General features: G+C 37.6%; 1 protein-coding gene across 9 annotated transcripts in view; it reads right to left on the bottom strand.

Moving 5' to 3' along the window:
- Positions 1-15726, bottom strand: part of SYT1 (synaptotagmin 1) — a 608923-nt gene that overhangs the window by 222699 nt on the left and 370498 nt on the right. For 7 of the 9 annotated variants that reach the window (XM_059886096.1, XM_059886100.1, XM_005206030.5 and 4 more), the window contains 1 exon segment: positions 5046-5228. In XM_059886096.1, the coding sequence (XP_059742079.1) occupies positions 5046-5211 (166 nt within the window). In that variant the 5' untranslated portion in view covers positions 5212-5228. 9 annotated transcript variants of the gene reach the window in all.

Below are 15726 nucleotides of genomic sequence, written 5' to 3'. Positions count from 1 at the left end.
GAGATTTCTTTCCTGAATAGCTAGGGAATGAGATGGCCCAGGGAGAGCATGTAGAATAAGACTGGAACAGGATTAAAAATGGAAGCCTGTAAACTGTGACCTCTACCACTAAAGGGTAGGAAAGACAATGAAAAGGGAGGACCAGTCAATGAAAGAGAATAAGGAGGGAAGGAAGGAAGATGAGGAAATGAGATTATATTCTTAGGAAATCAAGATTTTTCAGATCATGACTGCTGATCATCATAATGATGCAGATATATCTGACCAAATGAAGGTTGAAAGTCACCCTCATAACTGTGCAAAAAGAAGTACCTGGTGACCATTTTGCCTGTACTTGATGGATGGAAATCAGAGTGGAAGGAGCTGAGTTGTTGGTGGGAGTTGAAGAAATAGATGTCAGGGTTTAGGTTGTGTTTTCCACTCAGTTTGATGTAGATATGAAGGAGGAAGAGAGAACGGTGGGTGACCGAGGAGGTCAAGGAAGAAGAAAAGCGTAGCGTGCATACAGAGAAAACTGACGTTTCCGAAGCACATACGATGCATAGAATTTCACTTGCACATATGTGAACTTTGAGCACACCTATAGGCTAAAAGGAACAAGGGAGTAAGAAAATGAAATAACAAAAGAAAAGAAAATTAGAGATGATGTAAAGAGGAAACACCAAGAGGGAATTTGTCTTTCCTGGAACAGGCATCCTTGGAATGGGTTTGAAGAATGTAATGCTTGAATATTTGGCTGCAGAGTTTCTGGAATTTTCTCAATTTGGGTGTCTGTCTGACCTTAACGGAGGGCTTTTCTAAAAGAGAAATAGACTCGTTAAAAACGACAGTTTGACTCTAATAACAGCTAACACTTATAGGGTGCTTACTTTGTGCCAGACACTCTGCTAAGCACTTCATATGCATGGATGCCTCTAGCCAACAACTCTATATGGAGATGTTATTTTTATCCCCATTTTATACCAGAAGAAACTGAAGCACAGAAAGTTGAAGTCACATTCTCCAGGTCACATAGAATATGGCAGAGCTAAGAGCTGAACCCATGCAGTCTGTAACCAGAGCTTGTGTTTCTAAATCCTGTGTTAAACTGTCCACCCAATAGTATTTCTACATGAATTACATAACTATCCTCAGCCCACTTGGTCTTATTCTAGACTCAGAATCAAGTTTCGGCTATTTGGTTTTCTGCTGTACTTCAGGAAAGGTGCACTTGACTTCAAGAAGCTCACGAATATCAAAACCTTAATCACAGCTATTTGGATGACATGAGTTCATGCTTTACAAGCCAACCATGGCCTTAGTCATATTAAAATCAAAGTTGCAAAATAAAGAAGCATTCTGCAAAACCTTGTCTGCTTCATTTAGATAACAGTATGCAGAATGAATGGAAAGATAAAAATGCTCAGAATTTACCATTTCCTTTTCCTTTTTTAAATTTGAAACCCCTTGGTATTATGGATGATATCATCAAGCAGTTTTGTTTGAATATGCTCCGTGCTGGACTCTGCAGATTACCCAACTAATGACATACACACTCCTTGCCATTGTGACACCTCTCTTCTCTCAAGTGGGAATTTCAAGTGACAGACTAAAGCTGTTTGCTATCAATTTTGCAAAAAAACACATCTGCCAGATAACCAAGATTTAGTTCAGAGACAGAAATCAATTAATATTCTAATTTGTTACCTGTCATTAGCATCACACCATATTATGCCAAGTCAAAAGTGATAACCTTTATGTAACATATGCTCCTAAAGGAATTGGATTTAGGGAATATGATTCATTTCTGTGGAGTGTTGCTCCTGTGTATAAATCCCATTAGAAATTTCAATTACACAGGCAGTAACAATTGTGATGGATTAAAATGAAAGTGTAAAATACGCAGTTGCACATTTATCATAAACCTGTGTGGCTGTATTTATGATTTAGTTTTTCTAGTTATTTGCCAAACCATTTAAAATTTTAGGTATTTCAGTTGTTTTTTCCCCATTAAAAAAATCAAGGAGAGAGCTAGCAGCATCGTATTTCTAAGAGATGTTACCTAGATTCTCTGACCTTCTACTATTTTAGGTTGCTGGTCAAAAGTAAATCTCCACAGAGAAAGACTGATGACCTGATCTGATTTCCAGTGCCCAAGAAAGAAATACAGGAATGCGATAGTGGCTTGGGAGGAAGGAATGAAATAAGATTAGCCAAGAGAAAGAAAAAGGGAGAGTTGCACAGATATTTTCCCGTGTTGATTCTTTTCCTGTTGATGAACAGGGAGGAAAATATAAAGTACAGATGGCGCTCAGTGGGAAAGGCTAAAAGATAAAGTTATCACTATAAATATGGAGAAAACCTATTTTTTCAATGTGAATGACACAGTCAAGCACTGAAATGATGCTTTCTTTGGTGTTAGAAATCAAATTTTAAAAATTTACTATACTTGATTTATAATGTGTTTATATCTATAGTACAGTAAAGGTGATTCAGTAACACATATGTATACACTCTTTTTCATATTCCTTTCCATTATGGTTTATTACAGGGTATTGAATATAGTTCCCTGTGCCATACAGGAGGACCTTGTTTTTCACCTTAAAATTTTTTCAGATGCTTTAAATTTTCAGCCTTTTAAGGACTCAAAATCTAAGAGTGGAGGTTCAGCATGTAAGCCAAGTCAACATTGATTGATTCATTCACTCACTTGACAAATAGAAACTGAGTGCCCTATATATATTAAGGATCACCAGGGTGAAACTATGCATAAAACAGACCCAGAATTTTCCCTTCATACAGATTACCTAATTTTGAAGAGAGCCAGAACAATTTAAAAACCAGTAATAAAATACACAGCATTTCAGATGGTGCTAAGTAATCCAGTGAGAAATAAAGCAAGGGACAGAGGACAGGAAATGCTGATGGAGTTGGGATGGGGTGAATGGATTATAATTTTGAAAGCATGGTTGGGAAAGCCTAAAGAAAGTGAGAGAATGGCTATTTAATGGGGAACATGAAATCCCACTGTTGTCAACGCTGCCATTGCCTCTCATATTGTTTACCCCTTCAGAGAAGGAAATGATGCTGAAGACAAGGCAGAATACACATTTGATTTGGTGTTAGTCATTGCTTTCTCTGCTTCCCTCTAACACATTTCTTTTAAAGCAAGCGTTTTGATAAAATGGCCAAGTGAGAGTTTGCCCTCGTGATAGATGCATTTAGTTTTTGCCCTGAAGTTGTGACTTCAGAGTCATATCAAAAGTTAGCTGAATCAATCCATTAGCTCAGCAGCAGAGAAAGGAAGAGAACCCGAGAGAGCCTGTGTTTCCCCTTTAGGGCTCGCTCTACTGGACTGTCTCTACCTTCCGTAGGTTATGAATCTTCATGCTGAGAATGGAAATTACTGACAACTGTGCTAAGAGTATCTTCCAGATGTATCTGAATTCATTGAAAGTGGGCGAACAGATCAACAAGTTGTTAATTCCAAGGAGGAGAAGATTCCTTGCAGTTTAATTCAGTGTCCTTATAGAATCTTTCTCTTATGAATTTTGTAAATCTCTCATCTAGATTATTGCAACAACCTGTTTTATTCTTTCTCCTTGTCCCCCTAAGCATACTTTCAACACAATAGCAAGAGTGAATTTTAAATTTTTATTTATTTTTAAGCTTTTTATTTTATATTGGAGTATAGCTGATTAACAGTTTTGTGATATTAATAGTTTCTGGTGGACAGCAAAGGGACTCAGCTATACATATACACGTGTCCATTCTCTTTCAAACTCCCCTCCCATTCAGGCTGCCTGATTTTTTTAAGAAAAGCCTACTTCAGATCATGGGATACCTCTGCTCAAAATGTTCCAAAGGCATTTTATTTCACTCAGAGTAAAATCCAGTTTCCTCAGAACAATTCACAAGGCTCCACATCTTGGAGCCTCAGGTTTGCCTTCTGCCATTCCCTACTTTGCTTTATTCTACCAAAGGCGCACTGAGTTCCTTTCTGTTCCAGGTGGATTCTTGCCTAAGGGGCCTTGTATTTCACAGGTTTTAGAACTTTCTCCTCCAGGTTTCCTTACAAAGGAAATCAGCTCAGATCATCCAAGCAAATAATAACCTTCTACCATCTACCCCTTTGCCTTTCCCACTTTACTCTCCTGTTTTCCATATATTATTTATTACTCCATGATGGACCATATACATTTGCCTCCTTATTGATTATTTTGTGAGGGCCAAAATCTGTTTCCCATTAGACACTAGATAAGTATCTGTGTGCTTAGCCACTCAGTCATGTCCAACTCTTTGCAACCCATGGGCTGTAGCCTGCCAGGCTCCTCTGTCCGTGGGATTTCCCAGGCAAGAATACTGTAGTAGGTTGACATTCCCTTCTCCAGGGGTCTTCCTGACCCTGGGATCAAACCCAGGTCTCCTGCGTTGTAGGTGCAGTCTTTACTGTCTGGGCCACCAGGGAAGCCCAGATAACTGTCGTATAGTAAATGTTTACATTTGAATAGAAAAGACCAACCTGAAATTTAAGATTTAAATTAAATGCCATTGATTGGACTTAGTGCTACACACACTCAAACTTAGGTTCAGTTTATGGTTTCTTTCCAGATGACCGCAAAGAAAATGTTAAAAATTGTGCAAACATTTTTGAAACATTAACATATGAGTGAAAGAAAACTAAACTTGTAATAATGGGAACGTATGTTTTTGCTATTGTTTAGGAATAATCTTTACAATGGAATAATTTCATAAATAAAGATGTAAAATACAGCACAACCCATAAACATTAATATTTTCTGGAGAGAGAGAGACATTGAAGAAGACAAAAAGAACCCACCTACATTAAACACAAGATGGATTTTCATTTATTAAGTATATTTAAATACTTTAGAATACTCCATTTTCAAGACTATACCTTTTTATTTTTGAAATACTACCATTCTAACAATAAAAAAAAAATCAAAGTTCTGCTTATGTTAAGAAGAATACTGCTTTTCGCTTCTAATGGGTAAATTGATTCTCAACCATATATTTTTACATGAGGAACAATATGTAATACTCACATGGAATTTTATGCAACTCATTCATAAACTTCTCCTTCAGCTTGGAGAAGGCATCCTCCTTCCCTTCCCCGGGACTGGCTGGCTCTGTGGCGTTGTGTGGCAGGACCGTCGCCACAGTGGTGACCGGCGGGGCTGCCAGCGCCTCGTGATGGCTCTCGCTCACCATCGTGGGTTCAGCTGAGACTGTGAGGGGAGGGAAGCAAAAAAAGCACAATTCAGAATGGCTTGCCTGACCTGGGTGAGAGCTATTCTAGAGATGAAAAGACAGGAGAGGGCACACCTGCTCACTGGGTAAATAGCACGTCATTAGCATATTACTTTATGTTGGCTCATGAAATATTTATAGAGCCACAGAGAAGGTTCTTCCCCAGAAGGGAAGGCCATACATAGTTATTGAAAGCATTCTCTCCTAACAATAGAATGAAACTGTCAAATCTCTTAAGTTACTTATGCAGGCAATTATTTGCTGTGTAGATTTAACTCTCTAACCCATGTCTTACTGAAATGCACATGAAAAAAATATTGACAACATACATGCTCTGTACTCTACACATTTTATGTGTTTTACAAGATGAGATGAAATATTTATATTAAAACTGCTGATAAATGATAGCATACATTCAAAATGTTAGTCAATTTAAAAATGTTTGTAAAGAATACTATTGTAATATTGATAGTCCAAGATTCCTGAATGTTATATAGAAATTAATTTTTGAGTCTCATTTATTGATAGTATGCTTTCCTCCCAGTTTTTTTTTTTTTTTTGACATTTACCATAGATAATACTGTGACCAGTAATTCACCTGTCTTGCTGGGTGAATTTTTGAAACCACTATAAATGTGACATGATTGACTATATTTATCAAAGCACTGATGATAAAATATGACTTGTCTAATTATTTTAGTTTATTTGGCTTGATTATATTATTGAACTATTTTATTAAATTTATTCGATTACTTTAAATGTTTACCTAGATGAAACTGTTGATACTGATGATACCTTAGCTTTCACATTTCATGTGACTCAGCAAGACTTCAATTACATACACACACAAATGCACACATATGCATGAAATATTTGTATGTATTAAAAAATGGATTTGTTCCTCTAGTGTGAGAATCACCAGATGTGATATGCATCATTACTTGTCTCCATAGGGTAGTTGAGGATATTTGAGGAATTATGGTTTATTGTGGGATTTAAAGGAAATGATTGTGCTAAATAAAATAACGAAGTACAACAGTGTCATCATTAAATTAAAGGTATAGTATCTGTTTCAGCTCAATTTCTGTCATGTTCTGAAAGTGGAATGTCATTCCTGGGATGAGCCTGATGTTCAGCTGATCCCTCTAACTGGGTACACACTTGTTCACAGCTTTTGTGCACACAGATATTTGGGTTCTTTCTCTTGGATTACTAAATATTTTCATATTTCCCCAGTTTATTCTGGAATGTAAAACATTTCTATATGTAAGTTGAATGGTCCAAAAGACAATAGGAAAAATAATGCATGTTAAAGAGAGTCAACATGTACAAAATGACCTGAAAGTTTATTCAGTATTTTTTGCTATTGCTGCTAAGGAAGTAAATGAATGTTTCTGTAATTTGCAAAAAAGATCCTTTTCAGACATAAGGTATACCTGGAAGGTGTTTCGTTACAAAAGGTAATATTTATAAACTTGTAAATTAGTAACCAATGATATTATCCCAACTTTTTCTGATTAAAAAAAATCAAGAAAAGATTATGCAAGAAATATACAGGCAATATTTCTTTTTAGTTAAAGTATACCATGAGAAATTAAAAAAGTCTTTTGCAAGTTATAAAGATAAAATGGGCAGTTAAGGATCTTATATACTAACAAAGACTAATTACTGAATTTATTTTTATTATTTTATATTCTGAGAGATATTGTCTGTAAATAACAAAACTAAGATAGTTACGTTGCTCTTGAAAATCCATATTTATGGAAATAAGATGCTTATGAAGAAGCATCATTTTGCTGATGTAAAAAGTAGCCAGTTATTCACTCCTGACTACTGTGATGACTTCATATTCTCATATACTTTGGTGCATGTGGCCTTGTTTGTTTATTCAGAAAAAAAATTTATGTTCTACTCAACTCTTGATAAAAAAAAAAGCCAACAATTACTGAGGATTTGGTAAGTGGTTTAGATATAGGAAATCAGAGTTCCTACACTACTCCCATGGAGAAGGCAATGGCACCCCACTCCAGTACTCTTGCCTGGAAAATCCATGGACAGAGGAGCCTGGTAGGCTGCAGTCCATGGGATCGTAAGAGTCGGGAATGACTGAGCGACTTCACTTTCACTTTTCACTTTCATGCATTGGAGAAGGAAATGGCAACCCACTCCAGTGTTCTGGCCTGGAGAATCCCAGGGACGGGGAGCCTGGTGGGCTGCCGTCTCTGGGGTCGCACAGAGTCGGACACGACTGAAGCGACTTAGCAGCAGCAGCAGCACACTACTCCCATGAGATAAGTGTAATTAGCACCCATTTTACAGGTGAGGAGACTACGACCAGTTGGTTAATGGATAGTAGTAATTAGTGGGGTTGAGATTTGTGCCTAGGTGTCCTAGCTGCTAGTATCAGAGATATGTATACTATAAGACTAAACTCTAGTAAAACTGCTTTTTGAAAGAGCTTTGGACCATAGCCCTTAGTAAGTAGTACGTTGTGTATTGTGCTCCAGTATACACACTCTTCCACTATATGTTATATTTGGAACACATTTCGCATTGGGAAACTTGTCCTTGCTATGTGTGAAAAATTCTGATATGTTCCATTCTATTCTGTTCTATTTTAGTAAATTCTAATTATGCTTATTAGCTTCACAAACCACTATTGGTTTCATAACTGTTTGGAAAATTACTATAGTAAGGGACCTGTTAAGATACAATAATACTAAACAAGGCTAATAAAAACTGAAGATGCCATTTATTAAGAATTTACTATGTGCCAAAATGCTGGCATTGATTTTTAAGTATAATATCCTCAATTTCTTCCTGAAACTCTGAAAAGTAACTTGGTCTTATTTTATAGGGGAAAAAAAAGGATTGTGAAGAGATTAAGTGACTTGTTCTACACAGATTTAGCCTGATCCAAGGTTCCTTCCACTAATCTTCTTCAATAATAACATTTAAGTGTTATTAAGCAATTAAATCACTACCGGAAAGGTATTTTATGATTTTCTTTTGAGTTGGAAAAAATTTTGCATTTCTATTTTCAAGTTTACCAGTGAATAGAAACACAAGTCACCTTACTAACAGAAAAGAGATTGATTAATTTTAGAGTTATAGTTACTGAGTTTGTTAAAGTGGAATTTAACATCTTGGAGTATGCCAAGAGAGATATTATTGAATAGAAAAATAAATTCTCCCCCAGAAGAAAGCTGAAGGTCACAAGCAAGCAATTATAAAATATATACATATTGTCCCTGGGGGGAAAAAAAAACAGAGCTTAATTTCACAAATAGTCAAAGAACTGAAAGTTAATATATATTCATTGTAAACATGGATAAATATAGATGTGAAGGTGAGTATACAAAAATCTTGACAATGGGTAAAAGGCCATAGTTTAGGAAAATACTTTACAGAGGCCAAAGTAAGAGAACATAGTCTATAGAAGCACTCATTTATTTTTTCTAGAAATTCACAATAAAGAATTAATATAAGGATGTTTATAGTAACTTATTTGTAGTATTTTAAGACCAGAAATTACCTAACAGAGACATTAAAATTATGATAATCCATAAAATAATGTTATTAAAATTAAAGGTAAATGTTTACGAATCTGGAAATATATTACAGTATTAGATGAAAATGTGAAAGTGAAGTTGCTCAGTCTTGCCGACTCTTAGCGACCCCATGGACTGCAGCCTACCAGGCTCCTCCATCCATGGGATTTTCCAGGCAAGAGTACTGGAGTGGGGTGCCATTGCCTTCTCCCAAACATTATATAAAGTATGTCCAATTTCTCTGGATAAGATTTTTTTGTAAAAAAAAGGTTGGAAAGATATACTTAAAAATATCAACATTGTGGTAGTATATTCACTTTTTTTAATGTATGTTTACATTTTCAACATATTGTAAGCCTAAATTGTTTTAAATTATGCATAGGGAGAAAAGCTTTAAAACCGTTTTGCTCTTGAGGAAACTGTACCTTGCAAAAAGAGATTTATTTCCTAACATCAGATTTTCAAAAAAATCCTTTACGATGTAATAGAAAAAGCTAAACTGCTAGAAAGAAGGATTCAGCTACATGTTTAGCAAATATAATATGCAAAATGGTGACTGGGTAAAATAGAATGTAGAAATATTTTTAAGGTATCATGAAGGCTGATACATTTGTGGTATAAAATGAGGAAAATCAGGATTTTTGGTTGCCATGACAACTTCCCTCTGTTCCTTATATTTATTCTACTTAGTAGGACTTTAATTATGTCTATCTCTGGGTCTACAAATTGATATGGATTTCTCAGCTTATACAGTGAGATAGTCTACCAACCTGCATCAACATAATGATTTTTTTGTTGAAAGAACTATTTCTATCTGTGTTTAAGTATTGCATTTTATCATAATAGCATGCAAAATAAAAGGGCAAACAGGAGAAGAAGGTCAAAAAATATTGAAAAGTACATTATTACTAAGAAAAGTCTTTGAATGTAGAAATGCTCCAAACTGAAAGTAATTCTTGCAGAAACTATTACAGAACCCAGGAGATACCACAGAATGTATTAGTATGTATTTTTGAGGTGGAGGGCAACATGTAGTGATTTTATTCCATCAGAATGTTCTTTGACTTCCTGTAAGTGTAGGTGAAAATCCTAAGAAGATGCCCTGTGTGTCCTTCCCCCCACTTCAGAATGAGGCCTTCAGCTTCAGGGAGGGCTCTTGCCGACAACTCACAGCTGAGAAATCTCTCCTAAAGAAATGCCTTTGGCTAAAGGGAACTGCTTTGCCAAGGCTTAAACCCACTTCCCCGGGGACAGCCCACATCCAGTGCCTGGGATGCCAGTGGAAAGGTCTGTCCCCCTGTCTTAATTTGGTTCATCTCTGAAGTACCCTCTGGGATCAGCTAAAAGCTGTGGTAACTGCATGTCAGTTTCAGCAACGCTCCTTGCCTAAGCCTGCTTCCACCACTCTCTTAACATGGAAAGCATTCCCTAGTAAGCTACCTCTGACTCAGGGCAGCTTTCCAGGGAATCCAACTTATGATACCCACTCTGAAAGATTTTGGGGAAAAAAAAATGAACCACTGTCAAAAGCTTCATTTAAATTCTTTCCCAACCCAAGGATCCTTAGGCAGTAAGTGAACTCTTGCAGCATGATCAAAACCCTCTACAAGTTTGCAAATGTTTGAATTCGAGGCTTCAGGTGTACTGTCTCTCTCTTTATATACTTTCCCTTGCAGGAAGTAAGAGGACAGCCAGAGATTGTATGATCCCTGTCATGGCAGGAGAAAGGGGACTTCTGGCGACAATGCCAATAAAATGGCAAGAGAGAAAACGTTGTTTATCAGAACTTAGAGCAAATGGAGGAGAAGGCAATGGCATCCCACTCCAGTACTCTTGCCTGGAGAATCCCATGGGTGGAGGAGCCTGGTAGGCTGCAGTCCATGGGGTCGCTAAGAGTCTGACACAACTGAGCGACTTCACTTTCACTTTTCACTTTCATGCACTGGAGAAGGAAATGGCAACCCACTCCAGTGTTCTTGCCTGGAGAATCCCAGGGATGGGGGAGCCTGGTGGGCTGCCGTCTATGGGGTCGCACAGAGTCGGACACGACTGAAGTGACTCAGCAGCAGCAGAGTAAATGGAAGCATACCATGCAGCCTATCTTCATGAAACCATAAAACATACAGGGTCGTGGGCCATTTTTCTTCAAAATATTGATTCAAAATATATCCAGGTATGTCCAGATTTTACCTATTTGTTTCATCACAGCAGTCTCCTAAGAGGTGCAGGAAGAATCCTGCTTAAGAGTGTGGTTCTCAGCCAGTATCTCTCATAGGTGTCTGCAAATTGTATACAAATGCACCTGGTTAGCTTTACTTTGAAAAAAGAGTCAACATTCCTCCTCAGTCCCATAAATCCTGCTGCTGCTGCTGCTAAGTCACTTCGGTCGTGTCTGACCCTGTGTAACCTCATAGACGGCAGCCCACCAGGTTCCTCTGTCCCTGGGATTCTCCAGGCAAGAACACTGAATACTGAGATGTCCTTAATATGTGAATCCCAGTGCTTGCCCATCTGTAGCCCCTTTCCACGGGAACTTCCTGCTCACAGACTCTAATGGTGTAAAAGGATCTATGTTGATTACACCATCACCCCATGGATGCAGCAAGTTTAAGGAAGAATGAATATCTAATTCAAGAACACCTCACTTAGATGCTGGCCTGAGGCCAATGACACTCTTCAGCATGAAAAGCTGAGTGAGGCCAATAAGATTCTCTCCTTCAGGAATTGAAGCTATGAGATACCCTAAAGAAAGTGAAGCACAGAGAAGAGAAGCAGCATGCGCGCCGCCCCAGAGTTAATAAGTAAGAGTCAGGGTTCCAAAGGCAACTGATCCCAGGGCTCACGTCTGTGACCACTGTGCAGTCCTGCCCTCTGGCTGTCCTGCTTGCTTTGGCTTGGTTTTCAGTTCTTTCTGAGTTTCACTGCATAGTATCTTGCAAAAACTAATATTGATTGTAATCTGAGTACCTGTACCTTATTAATCAAGAAAGCATAATGAGAAGTAAAATCTGCTATGTGGGTTCACTAGGCTGAGTTGTTTCTGGAGTATCTGGATTTATAGCCAGAGGTGCTGAATTCTGTCACTCGGTCCGCTCTACATTCCTAACTGGATGTGTGTGGAGGAGTGAAGGCACCGACGACGCTGAGACATGGCGCCCCTATTGTGCACGTTTATCAAGGTGCCTGGGAGATGCACTGGTAGTGCAGTGATTAAAACATTCAACTGTGAATACATTTTTTTTCCCACAATACATTTTTCTCCACGTTTTTACATCTGTGAAATGAGGATTTATTTTCCTTATAATCGATGGCATCTCACTATCACTGTCAGCCAGGCCTGTGCACACCCAACTGTCTTCTTACTTCCATTGATGTTCCAGTAACAAATCATTTAAGGGCCATTTGAGGAAGAGATCTGAATCCTGGCGGTGGTCTGAAGCTTTCTATTGAAAGCTCATACACTCAAACTAGCAGAATGAGAGTCAAACAGTTAGGAAGATTTTAGAAGCACTAATGGAACAATGTTTAAAGAAATGCTTTATCAAACACTCTTGATGGCATGAAGGAAAATGGTGTGTAAGAAAAAGATGGGTATCATCAGCTCTGAGCTGAGAACAGATTTAGAAATCTTTGTAATTTATTAACCAATCTCTTTTGCTTTTATTTTCCTTATCTGAATACATGAAAATGACACAAAATAAAATCTGTCTAAGTCAATGATCATTCAAAAAGTACAAAATAAAAATTCAAGTTATATGAAACCATTTCTTGACATAGTTTGCAGTACTTTTTGTTATTGGTCTATGAAATATTGCTGCATCTTATAATTAATGGTTTCTTAGAGTACATGAAATAGACATTTCCTAAAGAATAAGAGAAAGCATGAGCATTGTTTACAAATAATATATTACAAAGTAATAAACTGTATAAAATTTTAAGCAAACCGAGTTATTCATTCCCAGAAGATAAATCACAATTATATTTAATAACTATAGTCAACACAAATTTCAGAACTAGCTAAAAGAAAAACGAATCCCTGAGCCAAATGAAAACCATATTCACTGTGACATTATTTCCCCCCTTAGATTTATAATATAGAGAATTAAAAAATGGAAGCAATACATATCCAACTCAAAACCCAAGTACTGAATTACTGTGGTAATGATACAGAAAATCAAGAATTTTTATACAAATTGAAAATTTCCCACCTATAATAGGGAAAGAAATCTTGGAAATTGGGATATCAGAGATGTTTCTAAAGCATTTAATAATAAATTCACAAATTTAACATTTTTTTTCCTAGTAATCCACATATGTACACCCATTTCTCTACTAATGAAGTTTCAAAAACTATAATTTATTTTCAAAGCATCACTCAATAATGGAGAACTTTTATAGCTTTAAAAGGCCTCCCAAGATTTTGGTAAGAATGACAGGGTCATGATCAAGAAAAGACAGTAAGAGAGCTATTTCAGATGCATCATAAAGACTTCAAGTGCATTTTGTAGTGTTTAAAAATGAGAGTTAAAGTCTCCCTTTTTAATTTTTTGATTAAAAAAGACATGAAAGCCTAGAGATGGAAAGGCAATTTTGCACGGATTAATCTGGCATAATTTTCATTAACAGTGTTTTTGTGTACAATATTAATTGAAATTACCTCTTGTGTTGTTGTTTAGTCACTAAGTTGTGTCTGACTCTTTTGTGACCCCATGGACTGTAGCCCACCAGGCTCCTCGGTCCATGGGATTTCTCAGGCAAGAATAGTGGAGTGGGTTGCCATTTCCAGGGGATCTTCCTGACTCAGGGATAAACCCGTGTCTCCTACACTGCAGGCAGATTCTTTACCACAGAGCCAGCTGGGAACCACATCTCCTGTATACAATAAGATAAAACTCGATGCTTTTGGCAGTTTTGGAACAGACACAGGTTAATTGGATCAAGCCAACTGACTCTCAAAATGTTTTCTGTAGCAGTAACAGAATAATCATTTGGAATTCCCATTCTCCATTGCCTTGCTGAAATCTTGCTCTGAACTCTTGCTGTTTCTGAGCTGCAGCACTTGAAATAAAATGTAAGCTTGTGACTCAAAGCCCTCTTTGATCAAACAGTGTGCAAATTGTCATAGTTTTGTTACACAGGGAAGGAAAACTTTAAAATTCATCTACCCACAATTCAGATTGTGTTAAATACGATGGAAATTGCTGCAGTATCCAGTTAAAAACAGTATATTAATAAAGAAAATACCTAACACTTAATAAGCCTGTACTATTAGCAGACATTTTTTAAGAGCTTGAAACATAGCTCATTTAATGCTCACTAACTAAACCCTAGGAGTCAGGCCATAGTATGTCTTTTATAGACAAGAAACTTTACCAAAGCTTGCATAGCTAGTAAGTGTTGGAACGAGGCTTTGAATTGCAACAGGGCCCATGGAATTTTGCCTCACTAATAAATAAATACATGTTGAATGAATAATTGTGCACCTAGAGTGTGTCTGGCATGATACTGGGTGCTCTAGATATTTTAAGAAGTTCGTTCACCATCTGTATGCATCCCTATGCATGTGGATACATATAGATGGTTTAAATCCAATGTGATATATGCTCACCTCATGCGAAGAGTTGACTCATTGGAAAAGACTCTGATGCTGGGAGGGATTGGGGGCAGGAGGAGAAGGGGACGACAGAGGATGAGATGGCTGGATGGCATCACTGACTCGATGGACGTGAGTCTGAGTGAACTCCGGGAGTTGGTGATGGACAGGGAGGCCTGGCGTGCTGCGATTCATGGGGTCGCAAAGAGTCGGACATGACTGATTGACTGAACTGAACTGAGAAGTGATTATGAAAGACTGAACTGAGAGGACACACCAGGTAGAAAACCACACTGGGATTTAAATATCTGTGTAGTTGGTCCTGAAGGCTAAGTTTATATACTAAATATATCGGATACGAAGTCTTAAAAAGTGATTTGGCTTATTCTTCCTGAATTCAACCTCCATTAGTGTGCTAATGAATTCATTTGGGGATCTGAGACTTGAATGAACAATACACGCAACTTACCAAATAATAATAAACAAGATCATGGGTTAGCTGCTTATCTAACAGTTATTCCTTCCTTCTTATTTTGGATAAGCCATATTTTTTATTTTTTCCAGGTAACTACTACCCCTAATCCCCCGCTCCTGGGTAAATCTTACTGTCTCTGTGTCAGTCATGGTCATCCCATACTTCTTCCCAATGGATGGTTAGTACAATGGTAAGTGATCCAGTCTGGGCCTTTGTGGTGTAAGAGGAAGTCTAATGGGACTTGGAAATCTACTGGGTGATGTCTGGGAAAGTTTTTCTAACGCCTAAAAATATATGCACAGGAAGTAATTTATCTTTCATTGGTTGGTGTTATATTTGTGTGTGGCAGCTAGAACTGCTTGTAACCATGTTGTGATCATGAGAGAATCTAGTAAAGGAGAAGACGGATGCTTTAGGGGTAAAGGAGCTGAAAGCAGGGAGGAATCATGGTGCTCAGGATAGGCTGAGCTGCTGTACTATTTAACCCTACAACCACCATACCTTGGAACTTCTTGCAATGAGAGATAGTATAGTTCCTTTATAATTTAATCCATTTTGTGTTGTGTTTGGTGTTGCCTACAATCCTAGGTGTTACCAGTGGTAAAGAATCTACCTGCCAAAGTAGGAGACACAAGAGACAAAGCTTCAATCCCTGGGTCGGCAAGATCCCCTCGAGAAGGAAATGGCAACTCACTGCAGTATTCTTGCCAGGAAAATTCCATGGTCAGAGGAGCCTGGAACGCTATAGTCCATGGGATCACAAGGAGTTGGACACAGCTGCATGCATGCACACTCAGAGTCAAAAGCTAGCAATTACAAATACTTTCTAACGTGATCTCCACAATAACAAAAATGAA

The sequence above is a fragment of the Bos taurus genome, chromosome 5 (genome assembly GCF_002263795.3).
Source record: "Bos taurus isolate L1 Dominette 01449 registration number 42190680 breed Hereford chromosome 5, ARS-UCD2.0, whole genome shotgun sequence".
Lineage (NCBI taxonomy): Eukaryota > Metazoa > Chordata > Mammalia > Artiodactyla > Bovidae > Bos > Bos taurus.
The sequence above is the reverse complement of the archived record's forward strand: the minus strand, read 5'-3'. Positions and strand labels throughout refer to the sequence as shown.